This window comes from Sceloporus occidentalis, unplaced genomic scaffold (genome assembly GCF_023333645.1).
Source record: "Sceloporus occidentalis isolate IW3139 unplaced genomic scaffold, rSceOcc1.0.p SCAF_261, whole genome shotgun sequence".
Taxonomy (NCBI): Eukaryota; Metazoa; Chordata; class Lepidosauria; order Squamata; family Phrynosomatidae; genus Sceloporus; species Sceloporus occidentalis.
Window position 1 is genome coordinate 285380 of NW_028317241.1, and position 18915 is coordinate 304294.

Below are 18915 nucleotides of genomic sequence, written 5' to 3' on the forward strand. Positions count from 1 at the left end.
AGTATTACTGAATTAAAATTAAACACACAAAAAAATATGAGACAAAATAAATTCAAATGCATTTTTTTTTAGGCACTTCAAAAACAGTCAGCGACAGCAGCTTTTTTTTTTTTTTATGTAAAAGACATTTTTTTTAACCATATAAATTAGGATTTGGTGGGGTCCATCTTCCTTACTGACTGTATATAACGTCATTATTATTATTCCAAGGTCATGCATGCCTTAATGACAGTTTATTAGTAACAATTGAAATCTAGTAGCGTGACACCTTTGGCTCCATCAACACACAATTATTCAGTATACCATTTCTTCGCAATAGTATAAAAAATGCAAGGCTAATTTTAGGCTTTTGTGAACATTGGGTTTTAACATCTTAACTTCCCATTTGTTGTCTAATTCGAGGTGTCGCAGGGAAAACAGAGACCACATAACTAAATCTGGTTACTTGGCTTTCAGATTAATATTCTAGAGTCAACCAAGTCAGTAGAGTATCAAATGTGATACTATTATTTTCCTAAATGAACTCTCCAGATAAGAGGTCCTTAAGCAAGACTTCGAGGACCAGTTTGAACATAGAGGAACATTGGACCCATGTCGGTCCTTGAGAAATTATTTCAGAGCCACTTCAGATCACAAGGCAATAGATTTGCTTTGAGTTGTTAATTTGGTTTTAGTTCTTTTTTCGCAAATTCTATCATTAAAAAAAAATAACTGCTCCTTAATCCCATAACAATAAATAATGTCTCTCATCACTAAAAACCAAGGGAATGGGTAGAATGCCTAATAGCAGAACAATAAAGAGAGATCAAGTAAGGAACGGGGAAGATACAGCATCTCCAATAAAAAGGGATATTCCTGTTTCTCCTTTTCACATAATAACACTAACAAATTCTTCCAGTGTTTATTTTTTTATTTTTTTTTTAAATAAATGTCTCTACACTGTTAAAAGTTACTTATACAAAGAGACACTGTATTTTGTAAATATGTCTGCATTTCTACAGGAGGCAAAATATTCCTATGTTTATACGTAGAAATATTTTTCGGGGGGGTTTTTTGTAACTTTTTTATTTTGTTTATTTTTTTTTCTGCCTCCATTTTCGCATAAAAAAAATATTAAAAAATAAAAAGTGGGATATTTGCATTTTTTGAACTTGTTAGACATACTCTACATCCAGACTAGAGTACCAGGAAGCATGTCAGGAGTTATAAAATTAATTCCTTAAAAAAAAATTAAGAAATCGTTTTGATGGCTCACCCTTGCAGTTTCTTAGCTAACAAGGGTTGCTCGCAAATTTCACTTTAACACAGGAACAAATCTCTCTCATTGACTAATGTCAGTGGAACGTTGACTTAAGCCTTCAAAGTTTAGCATTTTTGCCAGTTTCTAAAAAGAAATTTCAAACAGTCCATACTAGTACCGCATTTTTTTACATTATAACACTGATCAAAAAGGCCTATGTTCTTTTTTTTCCCCCTAAAGCACATGCCTGTTATGTCATTTCTAGCTGCATTTGCATGATTTTACAATCATGTTTGAGAGCTGTTCGATTTTTGGTGTTTTCCCAAGGTAGTACAATATGGTCAGCGATTCCAGATCTTGCGACACGCAGCACGGAGAGGCAGATGCTTCGGGATTGATGGTATTGTAGAGGCTCAGCACCTATAAAAACAAGGGGAATTATCATATATACATTTATATATATATATATATATATATATTATAATATGTATTCTCGGTACAGTTTTTATTGCCCGGGATGTCAATATCAGGAGTCATCCTTGATCTTCATCTGTTGACCACAGATCATATCACCTGGAACAAGGCTAGGTGAGTGTAAGGTAAAGGATAACAGCAGAAGATAGATATATATATGGAATGATAGGAACTGAAGGAAGAAAAGGGATGTGTAATGGAGATGAGAATCTACAGCCAGGGAAAGGTAGGTCAAGTAAATGCTTAAGACTTTAGAAAGAAGGTTTTATAACATAAGTTCAGGAAAAGTCTCAAGTTCTCAAGTCTCAAATTCTTAAATGCAAAACCAAATATTGTGAAGCATAAACAAAATGTTACCAATATTTGGAATAATATTGTGTTTGAAGGTTAGACTAATGTAAAGAGGCATGAATGGGAAGAAAATAAGCTAACTGGGTAAAGTTGAGACCATTAAAGGCATTATATTGCAAGCCTTCAAGATTACGTAGGTCCCTTTTTAGGGTATGCCTGAATCGTTAAAAGTGTTAAGTGTACAGACTTTAACATAAGCACATGGGTTCATATTAATGGAATGTATGTATTCCAAAGATGACCATTAATGTGTGTGCCATACACTGACCATTTTCAATAAAAAAAAACACTTTTGTTTTTACACCACAACGTTTATCCATTTAAGCTTTACTTGCCAGGACAAAAGCTGTGCCTGAGCAAAAATTATTGGACTGACTACATTATATGTTTGTCATCAGGGCCTCCATCTAGGGTGGTAGATCGGGTTAGCGTGTGGTGTTGCTGGCCAGTGGCCCACCAGACAATTACCTGGTGTGATAGATGGCCAGTCCTGGCCTGCTTGTCTTTGAATTGTGCGCCTTTGGCAACTTAGAGTGAATTGCTTAGCATTCCGATTAAATCAATCTTTATTAGATTATTCATGCTTTATGCTATTATGCATTATGTGAAACTAGAAATGTAAAAAACGTTTCTTGGGTCAAGTTACTATACACCTGTACAAATAAAATACAAAAAAAAATTATCTGTTCATGGAAATTAGGTGCTTACAGCCTTTGTTTCTGAAATGAAGCCGCCTCAACTTACCCGAGTGTGCTGAGTATCGGAACTCCACAAATATGGACAGGCTCCTGCACAAAAATTAGCGTAATAGCCCTTAGGTTCGTGTATCCATTTCCAGCCAAGATCTCTCTTAAAGTCGATATATAACTCACGTAGACAACAATTGTCCTGGACGTTTCTGTTAAACAAGCATGGAAATTTTCATTAATTAGTAGCGTTAATAAATATCAAGTATTTTTCTGATGCACAACTAAAAATATGGCAAAGTATTAAAAAAAAAAAATAATATGCATAAATATCTTCTTTGAAAACAATCGGAGAATTCTGTTGCACCAAAGTTCTAAACCTTCAACAGATTGAAATATAGCTTACATTTAGTCAAGAAATCTACTTTTTTTCTACAATTTTTTTTCAAAATCTGGTTATTAAATCATCATATTCACCTAAAACAGTAGGCAGCATCTAGGGCTCGCTTCTTCCGTCGACTTGATTGCTGCGACTCTTGTCTGTATGAAGGCAGCAACATTAGCAGAAGATGAGGGGTCCGACTGCCATGTTTCTTCTTTAGATTTTTGTAGTCCACACCAGGGTACATGTATGGATCATCAATGCCTTGAAGTGATACAACGGGAAAGTAAATATTCTGTTATGTGTAAAAACATTGAGATATTGTTCGCATATGTGTAATCGGACATTTTTGCAGGAAAGAAGGAAAAATAAACCTTGACTCTCATCACTTCTCTTTTTTTGAAGCTTATCAGGAAAGGTAATGTAGCCCAAACCAAACAAAGAAAGGGGTTACATGAGTTGCAAGAAAATCAGTTATGGGGAGGACCAGGGGTATTTTTATATTAGTATCCATGCCGGTTCTAGGTAGTTACTTTTTAAGTTTTGCCCATCTACGTAAAATAGATATTTCTAGATGTGTGTCAACCAAAGTATGTAGGTCACAAAGGAACAGTCTATAATTGTGCCATATTGAATGTTATTTTTTTAGTTACATTATGCATGTTCAAAGTTCATGACAAAGTTGCTGCATATCCAGTTTTAGATATTCATGAAGATTTATATATGGAGGCCATTATGACCGGTTGGGAAACAATGAAGAGTAATCGGATGGTATAGGGGATGCAATGGGAGGAAGACCGAGTGGGGTGGGGATGTATATGAAGGACGTAGGTGTAAATGGGGAGAGGTTTTCAAGCACCAAAATTTACCCGCAAATCTCGTCTCTAACTCTTCACTCTTGTTTGGAATGATATAGTTATTTGATGGTACGAAGGTGCAGCAAGGGCAATGTAAACTTATTTTAAATCCAAGATTTCTGTCTGTAATGAAAAAAAAAAAGAACAAAATAATTTTAAAAGAAAGAAACATCCAAATTTAATATGTAAAAGAAATCCAATGATCTTAACACAGATCCACAGAAATAATAGTAACTAGTTACCTTTATGACGGAGCCACTCAGTTACAGCCTCGGTGACATCAAATGATAACCACTCTCCCTCGGCTCTTGTTTTCACTACCTTACTGTCGATGTAACGCTGAGTTGGTGACGTTAAGTCTTTGGACTTAAGGATCTGCAATGAAGGAAAAATGTCACTGTCAGAATTGTGGATCTAGTAAAGTATAAATCAGGCCTACTAATACTCGCCATCATCTGTCCATTTAAAATAAGTGCAACCTCTTGAAAGGGAGCCAGGAAGTATTCTGGATTCAATTCCATTTTCAACAAAGTACGAAAACGTTTAAAAAAAAATATTTTTTTTTTGAAAGAATTAGGAACATTATTTAACTTTCTTAATTTAGTTCTACTGTTAATCATGACAGGCTAAGGGACAGCTTGGCAAAGGATATCATTGAAGGACATTATTTATAAATCAGCAGGAGAGTCACATATTTTTAGGCAATGGATGGATTTGGTCCTAAGCCGTCTAGGACTAGGGTAGGAGGTCTAGTGGTTTATCAATCCCTCTGCCACAAAACCGGAGGGAGGCATATTGCTGTTGGACAAAAAGCTCCCCAGTGCGCCACTACTCAGTGGCTGCTCAATGGCTGCTCAATGGCTGCTCAATGGCTACTCAATGGCTGCTCAATGGCTGCTCAATGGGCGTCTCTTACCTCCCTAAATAGCCCATTTATACTATGGAGGACAGTAGCAATTATCCAGAATACACAGCAAAGGACACTGCGCACCTTTAAATGCGGCATTCCAAGATATGACATCATATGCAAATCATTTTAGCAAAACAAAAGACATTTTTTAATGTTAAGCTACATTACTGTATACAGCGCTGTTTGTAACGCTGAAAGAAAAATAAGGATGTATTTGCCTAGTCAAATTATACAAGACATTATACTAGAGAAAAAGTTCATATTTTGAAGTAAAACTGCACTATTTACCAATAAAAACTAATATTTATTAAATAGAATTTCCTTCAATTGTAGCTGGACCTGATAGCAAAGCCAGCAAAATCCTTTAAAAGTACAAACCCCTTGAGAGCATCGTATATTGTTCTACTATTATCTAATCTTATTGTATACATCTCAAAGTATTGCGGGGTCATCAGTGTTAATACTCTTTTATCCTAAAAAAAATTGTAGGGCTGTTCAAGTTACACAAATATTTATCAAAGGATTTTCTTAACCCTTTATATTGAAAGAGAACTCAGATACAGAATGTAATTTTTTCCCCTCCATTGATGAGACTGTAAGTCTAAAGAAAATAAACTCATCTGATAAATCAGAGAGTCGACATTTCGGGGGGGGGGGGGGAAAGAATCGCAATAAAAATAAAGAGCGTGGGTTAAATGAGTGTGGGTCTTTCTACCATTGGTTCATGTGACTCAGTAAGGTGGAAGCAAGATTGAGACTATGAGAGAACCTACTACAATCATGGTATCCCATGGACTTATTTTACAGACTATACCCACCTTTCTACCTTCTTTTGCCCCCCCCCCCTACAGAAATAACCCTATGCCCTCTCTTGCAATAATCGGCCAATCTAAAGGAAAAAAAAGTACCCACATTTTCAAAACCAACCTCAGACGTAACAAGGTGCCCCTAGAATATTCTACTGCAGAACTGGATGCGTTCCAAAGGCTTATACCATAAAACGGCTTATAAAGAGCCAGCGAGAAAAAAAAGGAAATTAGCATCCATTTATACGCCTAAATTTTGTTTGTGAGATTCGGGATCACTTTGAGACTCGGTGGCAGTGGCTGCGTATACGAGGATTTTATAGCATGTGTCTCAAAACAGGTTTTGAATGCCGGGCTTTCAAGAGTAAGAACTTTTCATCAAATTTCCTGTGGATCAGCATTCATTATAAGGCCAAAGTTAAAGTCGTACCAGATAGCTCTATTTCATCATGTTTCCACAATCCTTAACCTTGAAACTGTAGTTTTTTTGTTTTTTTTTCCAGTTTCAGATGGGTCGGAGAGGGGTGTTAAGGACATACTTTATATATTCAACGCTAGTAAAAAAAAAATTACGTTTTATAGGCAGTATATATTTCCAACAGACCAAAATATCTGCAAAAATAATCAGCAATCGAGCGTAACACCCCCTCCCCCATATTGCATAACTCTACCCTTATTTATTTAAAACTCATATATATTATAGTGTCATGTTTCTCGGGTAACGAATATGCTTCAGAGAATAATGTCGCCTTTCAATTCAAAGTATCACCTTTTATTAAATCTTACTTAATCGAATGGCAAGATTAAACACGTGAGTTTTGTTTATCATTCAATCAGGGAGAACGTAAATGATGAAGCCGCATTCTATATACATCTATTCCAAAATCGTCAATGACAAACGTTTATTTTGTGTTTCATGAGCAAACCGTTCATCGGTGCCTGTGAAACATTGTGTCACATATAGCTAAATAACGTTTCTTTCCAGAAGGGCTGGGGTCGGTTGTTAACGTAAAGTATCCAGAACGTTGCGTGTAGTCCCATATCATGTCACTTCAGGTTAACGGCATCAGGTTTACAGAAACCATAGATATAATGAGTTACAATCGTGCTTTTATGTAAGGATTTGCAGTTAAATGGTCACGGTTCCATTTTTATAATCAACCAGAGCGCTGCTTTAAGTAAACCAAAAAAACGTAAACCGGAAATGACAAGATGCAATTACAAAAAAAAAAAAAGAGTATCTGACGCCCTAGCATCGTTTTTCTGTACCTTATTTTCACAGAAAGGAGGAAGGTTTGTATGGTGGACCTTCCTAAATCAAGGATTTGAACTTATTCCAGTGTCCTTATGCCTTTAGCTCTTTGGCATTACAGAAGGGTTAAAGCTCACACCTTATATTTGGCACAGATAAGAATATTAAACCCTGTTGTAAAGAAACCGAACAATGCTAATATTCACCACCCTTTCTAGAAAGCGGTGCTTTTTAAATATTTCCTTCAAACCCTTTTCAGGTTGCCAAAAATGTCCTTCATTTACAATATCTCTTCACATAACATCATAAATCATTTCACAAACTTGTTTCCCATTCCCACTGTACCTCTTTGACAAATTCCTCATTTCGACCTCAAAGTAAACATCATATTTGCTTCCGATCATCCATCACAATATACTTAGTGAAGGAGTCAAACGGTGGATTTACTAGTACAAAAATTCTCTTCTTAGACCTCCATTGCTAGTACCTCACACTTGGCAGACAAAGACCATTATAGAGGTTGGAGTGTTAGGTGGCCGGACGTGTGCCAACTCAACTTGGCCACGAGACTCTTCAGCTTCCACCACCCAAAGCTTCCAATGATAAATAATGTTATCAGAGACAGACTCTCTGGTAACTCGCAGTACGTACGATTACGCAAAGTTCAAACTACAAATGAGCATGGTTTTTTATTATTAAAATAGCCTTTGGGTTTCTGTAAAAGGGAGATTGATGTGCGATGACCAGATAAAAAAAGTGCATTTCAAAGATTCACACAAAAGGGTATTTAGTCGTGTCCTTACACATCTTTGTGCCAAGCCAATTCAATAAATATCAAAAAAGTATACGTTATAGTGAATAATAGACAAATGATATATTACATTAAGGTACACATCTCTTTCTAAAAACAAAATCCTAGATTTGGTTTAAAAAGTCTGGAAGATTAATTTTTACATTTTTGTGTGGGCCTTAGTTTGCTGCAGGATAACACAGAAACCATAGAAACCATAAGAAATCTTCTAATATATATATATATATATATATATATATATATATATATATATATATATATATATACACACACACACATGTATGGCATGGAACAATTCTGGGCAAAGTGTAAGAAGTACAGCAATCACCATAGAAACCACTAGAATGATTCCGTTGACTTCTCTGACATGCATATGGCATAAACCAGCTTAGCTATGAGAAATTATCGGCTCTGCATTTGATGCATTGCCTTGCCTTGTGTCATCTATAACATTATGAACATCCGTCTTATCTTTCTAAACAAAAACTGCCACTTTTAAAACTAAATTTATTGATCAAAATTTTGCACCGATAATATGGCACAGATGTGAGTCTTGTACCTCTTATGTTAATAAAGTCCATTTTAACTTATTCAAGTGGTTCATACAAATCATCAAGTTGCAACCGCACACAAGTATTCCTAGGAACTCCCTTGGTTTGACCCGGAGTCTCTGAGTGAAGCGCTGCTTCCCTCACTCTCCGGGTCAGTTTCTGCTTTCTCAGGGAGTGGTATTTGGCCACACCCACTTCCCACATATTCCCTCCCACTCCCCACACACACACACACACTAAAGGCTGTCTGAGACTAGTCCCACCTCTACATTTAACTAGCCCCACCTCTGCTCATGGCTAGACCAGCCCCTTCAGGAAGTCTACTCCCCCAGAATAGGAAGACTACCTTGCTAGAAGTTCCTTGTCATTAAAAAAATCATAAAGAAAGAACTTTGATCTTTACCTGATAAAGTTCTATTCGCTGTTCCGAGACCCGTGCTTTTGAGTTCTGTAAACGAAATACTCTAAATTCGGCCTTCACCAGGTTAGAAGCGTTTTTCTCCATCGCAGAGACGTCAAATCGTACAATTCTGAAGTACGGACTGAAATAGTTTGACGGGATGACATCTGCAAAGGGTTAGAAGAGTTTTTTTTTTTTTTTTAAAGACATGTAAGTTGAAAATGATAGCCCAAAGTAATTAAGACAGGATGGCCAACAATGGCCAATTTTGTATTATTAACAATTTAACAAGAAAAAATACACATCTGTAGTTGGTTAGAGAAACATATTATTACCAGATATTAACAAAACATTTCCAGCGATACATAAGGACAAAGATTTATCTCATAGATGGACGGGAAGGAAAAGCATGTAGACATGAATGAGTTTTGCGGTCTAGCAACCAGTCCGGAGCTAAATATATACATCCTTGATATAAATTAAGAGATTTCATAACCAGATATTTAACTCTTTTTACTAAAAATCTATTCTTTCATACAGTATATGTCTGTAGGATAAACCAAATTCTGTTTTTCCTGTGGAATGCATGTACAAAACAGATTTTACATTCAATAAGCACAGGTTATTTATTATATCCATATGCCATTGTTTTTTTGGGGGGTTACAATGTAATTGTGGCTAAAACATGTTTAAAGAAGGTTTAGAATGGACAAATATATACATTGAGGGCTTAGAATGTCAACCGTGCATTATTTGCACTGGGTTCTATTTTAGAACACTGAACTGTTCCTATTGATTCTTACACTATACGTTATATTGTATGTTTTTATATGTGGATATCTAAATCGTGATACGGAATAACCTTCGGGTGGTTCCTAGTAATAAGGTCTGTTATATGTACAATTGCAAGAGAGAAACAAAACAAAAAACTCAGATAATCAAAATGATTAAGGTAGTTTGTAGAATATGTAGAATAAGGTCGAGATGACGCAGTACAGTACAGTAAAATTATTGCCGATAAACCTTTATTTATTATCTAGACATTCATAAACCTGAACAATAAATCTAAAACTAGGTCTCTTTAGATGAATTTGCAGGGTCCCTCCTGTATCTGGGACCCCGGCACAGCGACGTAATACTGAGAGGAGCCATGAGCAGCAGAATTCCACATTGAAGTTGGTAGGCGTAGGAAGACTTCCAAGACCATCTAGAGCATTCCGGAGCCCTGTTGGCCGGATGGATACATTCCATGATTCATCTCTCTTCATTTTCTCTGATTCAGTATAGCCAAAGCTATACAACAGGAGTCTGTGACACAGGTACTAATTTATATATATATATATTGACTCATCAGTCTAGAGCATCTCAACGTCATCGAGCCTGTCTGGGATTACATGTAGAGAAAGAAGCAACCAAGGCGCCTAAATCCACAGAAGAACTGATGTTGTTTCAAACTGTGGTCACAAATATTTATTTAATATTTTGTTCTTCCTTTTTTTTTTTTTTTTTTTTTTTAGAAGCACTTGGATTTTTAAGGAATTAAAAGGAATTAAATTCACGCCTGCCTGAAACTTTTGCACAATACATATATCTATATTACAGATGCACGGACTGAATCAATATAAAAGAATAAAACACCACGATGTATCACTAGTGTTAAACATGACTGTACCTTTAAATCTAGAATGTATTTTGTTATTATGAATATCCTAGGACATAATTATCTGTGACATTTAGTATTAGGCAATGTGTGTTTTATCCCAAAGCTCTTATAAAAATATATGCCTGCTAGCAAGCATTCCATTGGCAACATACTATAAAAGATTAGCAAAGATCAGCAAAAAAAAAAACTAAAATCTCTCTATTTTCTTTAGTTGAGTCAGGAAACGCATTCAGAGTTCGGACTTCTGACAACGGGGATACCGTGCAGCTCGTTTGTCTTAGCTGTGAAAGGATCAGTAGCTTCACTACGTAAAGTCCTTTTCTTCTAATTGTTGCTGGTAAACAATCGCTACCAAGATTTATTTTTATGGCCTTTTGTGTTTACGGAGTGTTCATTCCTTGGTTCCGTGCCAACGTCTTACGGTCGGCTCTTGCCTTTCATTTCCAGGCCCCCGTTTCCACCCAGATCTATGAAATGCAGAAGCCATTCAGCTCAGAGAGGATTTGCAAATATTTACAGTTAATTCTACTTATTAAAGACAGTTTGTTATCCTTTTTCGGTTTGTAGCCAATTTTCCTGGCCTGCTGGCAATTAAAATAATTAAACGTTTTTTTTAATCACTAATCTGCAATGAAGTTTACACACATTCAGAAAGACCTGTTAGGTTTTAACTCTTTAATGGCTCTTGCCTTCTTGAGACAATCTACATGGTCTAAGCGGGGCAAATGTGGCAAATGTTACACAAGGCCTGCCTGGACCATCATTGGCTGCCCCTTACAGTGGTGGCCATTTTGCCCCATAAAACAAAGTTGGCAATTCCTTTGCAGTTCATGCAACCCAAGCACATGTAATAACCTTTAGGAAGGTACCCAACAGCACCCATAGGCATGGCAGTGTGACATCATAGCACTTGCTACCAAAAAAACATGAGCAGCATGATGTCATGACCTCATCTGCCTACAAAAAACACTCTCTTCATCACTTGCAACGTTTGCTCTGAATTTAGCTCAGCCAATGGGCAGCTACAGAAATCTCAAAGTGACCAAAATAGTGCCAAACTACACCCGTGCTAGAATGATCTTCAGTCGTAGACATTTTTTCCTCTCTTCCGATATACAGAATTGGGTCAATACATAAAGAAACCAACCGACCAGCCATGTTTTTATCCTTCCTTTCCATCCCCATCAAAATGTCCAATTAAATTTATACATAAAGAGCTTTTGCGTCAGTTTGGACGTCATTCTTTTAGATACGCTTCACTTTCGAAGAAGAGTAAAACTTGATGCATTCCTGCCCTGATTTTTGTTGTTGCCTGTTGCACATGTGATGAACTTGTTGTTGTTGTTTGTCACGCAACTGCGCGTGTGTGTGCGTGTGTGTGTGTGTTTTTCCGGTCTTCCCATTATGAAACCTATGCTGGCAGAAATCTCTTTTACATAAATGACCAATAAACATACGAGAATTTGGGAAAAAGGACTAATAATTTTGGATAGAATTCGAGCCCTTCTTCTCGGGGGAATTGGAAATAACAGTGGAACCTCTGTTTCCTTTTTTTTTTTCTTTCTCGGTGCAGTAAGAGGCATACACAAGGCTCAACGTCTGTCTGTTGCCAAACAGCCTCGTTGTCACAGCAGCGGTGCAAACTGCCAAAATAACATTTAATTTCTGTCGAACTCCGGTGCTTAGATTATCTCTACGACCAGCACACCGAGCCATGTCTTAGCAAATCCGACAGTAACCCCCGCTACGATCCCGAAATTACTACGCCCTATTTATTCTACCCGACGCTGCAAGAAAGAATGATGGGACCAAACGGAACACATACAGTTCGTGTTGGTAGCAAATGACCCTATCGTTAGACGTGCATGGGATAGGCATTTGCCTAGTTTGAGCAACTTGAGTTCCAGTGAGTTAGAAAAGTAATAACTGTCCGATTGGGTCAATAATGACTTTACTGAGTAGATGGAAGTGGAACCGCCTCCCAGTAGACATGGTAGGGGTTAACATAGTAAGGGAATTTAAGCATGCATGGGATAGGTGCACGGCTCCTTGGTCTCGTCATAGATCCAGGAGCCACGCTAAATGAGGACTTTAGGTCATTAGTTACATTAGCTTCATTTAAGGACACATTTTTATGTTAGTGAAAAGAAAATTACAAGTGATTGACATCGAATCCACAGTACGCTAGGGGAAGGTTACATTTACAAAACTTAAATTCTATATTTGGTGAAATGGAAAAAAAAAGGAAATGTAACTTGTCTGTCTGGGATACAAGCAACACTTAAATAATAATATTTATCCCATTAAGTATTCAATAAAATTAACTACGGTATTTTATGGGAATTTTATAATGTCACTGAGTATAGTAAATACTAATTACCATACTAATACTTTTGAACCATTGTTTAAAATCCTCCGGCCACCCCTGGTCACCATACCTGGGGACTCTCAGGGCTTTTGTCCCAATTTCAGGGTGTCAGGGTGACGGGGCAAATTCTTAGGGTTACACAGTCTGGAGCTGACTCCTTCCTATTCTACACGGCTGGTGATTTTTCATCCTTAACCCTGAAGGTTTAATAAACGCATAAACACAACACAGACAAGATCACAGAGCTTTTTCAGTTACTTTGGCAACAACATATCAGAGCCAGCAAAAAAATATGAATAAGGGCAAAATTTTACGCCTAAAATAATTTTTTCTGCGAAGGATTTGGGGTATTCGGCAGGACTTGGAATGCCATATTTGGCTTCAAAATTGTTGAATTTAGCCGAGTAGGTGGAACAGCACCATTAACCCATTTGGTTACACAAGGCACGCAACTCTTTTAAACGGTTAATGGCATTATCTATGCTGGTTTTTGAATCACCACATCAGCAAACACATTCCACAGATATATATATATATATATATATATGTTTCCTTATGATTTAAAAGCTTTAATAAAAGAGAGTATGAAAAAGTGATCAATGAAACCTCAGCGATATCGCATACAGGCAGTTTCCTGGGAAATTTACTTTTTCTATTATATCCAAAACAGAAAAAGCTGGTTTCCCCCCCACAAATGTTAGCCATCTGTCTACAAATTGCTCCAATAAACTAAAGATGATATTTTTTTGTTTGTTTTATATTACATTTTTGGTTACCCTGTAGCTAAAGAGGTACGTCATTTCTTCATATAATAAAAGTGTGTTCTGTGTCATTACAAAACAGAATACAGTAATTTAAACTTCCCAAAAGTCATGAAATAAATAAAAAAACATCAACTTTTCACAGTATCCCAAGCTCGTTTTTATCTATAGATACATAGCTGTCCCTTATGCTAAGGAGAATTGGCGCAATCACAGATATAACGTAATTAATAGCATTTAACCCTCCTTTGCATTTTTGGCGGATTTTATAGACATTTTTAGTTTAAGGCAAGCTGAGGCCTGCAAAGTAGGCAGATGCTGTGCTCATCCGTGTGTCCTTATGGTGTTATTGGGGTTATTCCTTATGTTAACAAGAAACTTCATGCAGTAGGGTGGCGATGGAGATAGTTTGACAAGGGAGCTAGAAACCGTGGGGTCTCCAGAAGTGGATCTTCACTGTGTTCCTCAGGACCATGCTGGGGAACGCTATGGTTTTCACCTGGAGATTATAGGTTAAGGCAGGCCTGGACTGGCCATCTGGCAAACACTTGGTGGGCCATCAGTGTTGCATACTGACCTACGGATCTGCATACGGATCTGCTGCTGCTGCAGTATGCGGCCACCGGCTGGATATGCCCTGCCAAATGCCAAAACGTAGCATGCGGCCCTACATATGCAACCTGTGACCACAATTATGGAATTTGGCAACTCACAAAATTCAAAAGATGATGTTCACTTCCCCAAAATTACCCATACCTTCCAACCACCCAGAATTTTTCAAGCACTGCCCTGCCGAAAACACTTTTGAGGACAGTGGGGATCATGGGCTGTGTAAGAAATCATATTTATACTTTTATTTTGTTCTGCACATTTTAGGGCTGAATGCAACTTGAGTGCTAGGAACATATGGTATCAATTAAGTGACGTTGCTTAGAGGGTCTTCTGTGGAATGCCGGTCTATCCTATGACTACTCCAATAGGATTCCTTAACGTATACCCTAACCAAATATAAAGGGGTATAAATAGGCATGATTACAAGGGCAAGGTCTCTTTCTACGCTCTTTCTACGCTCTCACCTTCATCTCACCAAGAATATTGAGCCTACTGGTTAGTGAGATCATCTAATCTCCCCTGACCAGCCCAGGAAGCCATGACATTGGTTAAGATATGGGTTCTTTTGCAACACATACCACAATCACATCTCCCACATGGTCTACCGATCCCGCTACCACTCTACCTAAACCCAACTCCACCCGTCTCTGACAACAACCACCAACGAATGTGTCATGATTTGGATACCTGAAATGTCAGAGGATGTGGGCTTCCTCCTGAACGCGCAATTCAATGGGCCACCAGATGCTGAATATCAATATCCATATTCATTCCAGAAATAATTATTTAATCATGGAAAGTCTTGCTTTGTTCTTAATTTATAAGTAAATGCTCAACTTCCATGTTAACCAATAAAAGCAAGTACTTATGGAGTGTTACCATATAAACTGAAAAAAAGCTTAACATAACGTGTGTTATTATTGTGTGACTGAACATGAAAAGAGTAAAATGCTAGATCTGCTAAGACACTTTAATAGTCTTCTTAGTGGAACAGAACCGTGACTATTGAAATCAGTATCCCGATGACTCTTATTGAAACACAACAAACAATTATCAGGATTCTGATGTCATGGGTTCATCTTCTGAATGCAGTCATTAATGGTTCTGTTCCACTTCATTTATCCTGGAGAAACTGATTGCAAAAAAAAAACATGATTCCCTCTTTAACGTTACTCTTTGGAAACATTTTGCACATCAGCCGGTTGTCTAACATCTGGTAATTTAACTAGAAGTTGAGAGACAACAATGTGTACTTCCTGCCCTAGTACTCAACAAAGAATTCCATAAATTAGAGTTTGCTGTATGTCGACAAGAACCCGCTCAGGTACAGAAAAGCATGGTATACGTACCAAGGATAGTCAACCTCCAACATTCAAGCTGTGTGGGCTATGATTCCCAAGACACATGGCCAGTTCTGTTAGTAGTCATTATCTACGGCAGTTGGAGTTCCTTGATCCAACTCGGTTATAAAGCTTGTGTCCTCCAAGTGGGTCACACCACAGGAAGAAATCTGGCACTGAAGACGCTGAGATACAACATTGGTTTATAAAATGTATAATCATCTCCAACCACTATTTACTCTGCAGCGAACATGTCTTCCTCATGTTTGAACAGGATCCGGCCCCGTGCCAATGGATAGTCTTAATGAGCATCTTCGGCGTAGGGTGTACTATGTAGCTTTCCAAGAGTTAAGTAGATGCAAGTTTTTTTCCACTCGCTAATGATAACCTTGCAAAAAACAATGTAGGCTTTATTTTGGCTCACTTGAGAAAACAGATCATCAATAACGGATGGAAATAAATAATGTAATGTAACACTCTCCCGTCAGCCCATTACAATCCCAAGATTTTTAAGGTTTGTTTGCAAAAGCTGTATGATACCAGACAATACGTCGACTATACTTTACAGACGAGGCTCCAGGGTAGATTATTTTAAAATCAGCTCCTTATTTACTACGGTCAGAAAGGAAAAAAAAAAAATCGGAACGCTAAAAAAGTAAGAACAAACAAATATCCTTTGAATTTATGATTTCACACAAGTGTCACAAAGTCTGGAAACCATCACATTGAACACGTTAAAACGATATTTTGATGTAGAACTGAAGTAAGTGGCAGAGACAAGACATTCTCAAGATATTGCACAACTCGAAAAGGGGAATTATTCAGGATGGCATTATGTGTCCCTAGCTCCAGGCAAGGAAATTGAAATGTAATTATTTTTATCGTGCTTCTGCATAATGTCAGTGTAATAAGCAGCGCTTCGGTTTTCAATTTGTCTAATTAACTTTTTTAAACAAAGAAACATGTGTGATAATGCAAGATGACTTAATCTGCTTGGCTTTTACTACTAAATAAATGGAATACACAGCGTGGGAAGGGGGGGTTATGCTGAGAACCCCAGCGGCACCAGCGGCTATCCACTAAAGCTCAGCTTCTGGTTTAATACGCAGCGACTAATGGAGGAGGTAGTATTTAGGTGGAGCTGCCACCAAATTGATAATTACTAATATCTGATTAAAAAAACATTTTATCGTACTGCCTTGTGGTAAACAAAAGAATGGCTCTGTCTTAATCGCCCACTCTGACTAATGAAGCCTATAGAGGAACAGACTTCATTAGCATAGCCATGAAGCCATTTCTAAATTCTTTCCAAATAATAATTGGGTCTTCTTTATAAGGGGAAATCTAAAAAGAAAAACTTATATACACATTGGACAAATCTAGTTAATGTCACTATTTATCTCTGTAAAGGTTATTTACTGTACAAAGGTATCCATAAAAATAAAAAAATAATTGCTGCCCAGAGCCAGAACGTTCTTGTGCCAAAAGGAATTACTTGTTAATGTGGCAGAAGTAATAAAAAATAAAAAATTGGCTTTCACCCAAATTATTTGCTATATTTTTGTTTCTGTGCCTCCAAATTATGACATTTACCATCTGGCTTCAAGAGTGCAGAACTGTGATTTTTATATTTTTTTTCTACCCCTATTTCAATTTGCAGAACTATAATTATTATTACATGTATCAACTTAAATATATTTCATTTTAATCCAGCTAATACATAACTGAATTTAGAAAACAAGTCACTAATCCTATTCAGGTGTTCCAGCTGTGCTGCATAATTACAGGCGGACGGTTTAACCCTTCGGTAAGCAGAGAGGCTCACTTTGTGTTCCTGGATTCTCTCATTTACAAATTACAAAGGTCTGAGCTGCCTTCGCTATAATACAGAAATAAAACTGACTTTCTAGACAACTCCCCATATTTACAATTAACTACGAAGGACCGTGCCTCCCGAGGACCTTGCTTTAGGAGAGATAGTCCCCAAATCCTTCTGTCCCCCTTTATTCTGCCGATGTCTTTCTAGGAAGTCACAAGTAACAAAATGCATAAAAAGAGCTGAAAATTGTAAATGTATTACAAAAAATAACTATGAATTTGTTGCAAAGTAATAAAAGAAATGTCAGGGTTTATTCACTAAAGGTAGAATTTGTGGGTTTCAACGCTCTCGCTTGAGCAGACCAGGTCACCCTCTCGTTGTTGGCCATGACCATTAATCTTGTGCCTTTAATATACTACACCAGTGTCATGTCAATGGCAGTCAAGGGTGGATGGAACATCCATACAGCTTCATGTGTTCCTTTACAGGCTTATAAGGGTTTAGCAAACATGCAGAAGAAGACCTTGCTATCCCAATCTGTGTCAACCTAGATGTAAAGTTGTCATTCTTTTCGTCGGAAACGCAACGACTAAGATTCTACTGGTAGTCTAACTCTCCTTAAAGATCTTCATGATTCAACCAAGAATCCTTCCCTTCCCCCTGTTAACTGTTTCTCTCTTCTCTGGACTACACGCCATAAAATGAGACCTGGTGTGTTATAAAAACCACATCTGCTCGTTTTTCCCCCCAAGATACACAGGAGCTTGTTATGTTTCACTACAGGTTCCTCCATACTCAGCATGGACTGGCTTTGCATATCATTTTTTTGTTTTGTTCTAATGTGTATATTAGTTTGTTTTGATATCCAGGATGTTACCCTTTCCAGGAACAGTCCTCAATTTTGGGTCATTATCTAAATAGCCTTCCTTCCTGGTATTTTTTCCCAGAGTGTGAACCTACTTCAAGCCCCTGGTTTGTTTTTTAATCCTCTAACTGCCGAGGGAGTACGGATTCCTGAAAAGCCAAGTATCTCACATGCATGGCTCCACAGATTTAACACTCATAGGGTTAATATTCCGAGCTCTTCCCAAACATGTGTTCAAAATTAAGCATGTTTACCATGTTGTTGTATGATTCACGTGGTTTTATGGAGCAGGAATATCTGTAGGGCTGCTTGTATGTCTCCGTATGCAAGTTCTCAAGGCGCCAAGCTATATATCTGTATTGTCACCTAGTCACCGGCGCACTGTGACCGACCATCTGTAAAGTCTTTCGGAAAATGTGGCTTTTAAATCGTTGGCCACTCTGACATATAGAGTTCCCATAAAGTTATTTTTATTACGCGGAGGATGTGGCCCATGCAGAATCTTTCCAGACAAGTGATAATGTATTTCTCGGCCTCCTTGTATATTTTTCTTTATAGAGACCCTTTCCAATATATTTAAGATACTCCCCACATGGTTTCCGTGTGGAGCTGTACTGTAGCTTGATTTTTCTTGTTTATTCCACCCCTCTGTCTTTGTATCTTTAACTTTGTGAAACCAAATAAAACTGTTAATTTAAAAAAAAAAACCTTAACAAAAACTCTGATTTATTTAGCAACAACAATTTACACAATGTAACATATGACAA

At 37.4% G+C, this 18915-nt stretch overlaps 1 protein-coding gene across 2 annotated transcripts in view; it reads right to left on the reverse strand.

The window, feature by feature from the left end:
* Positions 1-1501: 1501 nt before the first annotated feature.
* The window catches only part of LOC149275862 (transforming growth factor beta-2 proprotein), a 45610-nt gene continuing 28196 nt past the window's right edge, over positions 1502-18915 (reverse strand). For both annotated transcript variants that reach the window (XM_089504223.1, XM_089504222.1), the window contains 6 exons: positions 8724-8887; positions 4233-4365; positions 4003-4113; positions 3229-3397; positions 2810-2963; positions 1502-1660 (listed from right to left, as the gene is read on the reverse strand). In XM_089504223.1, coding sequence (XP_089360349.1) covers positions 1502-1660; positions 2810-2963; positions 3229-3397; positions 4003-4113; positions 4233-4365; positions 8724-8887 — 890 coding nt within the window. The remainder of the gene's footprint in view (positions 1661-2809; positions 2964-3228; positions 3398-4002; positions 4114-4232; positions 4366-8723; positions 8888-18915) is intronic.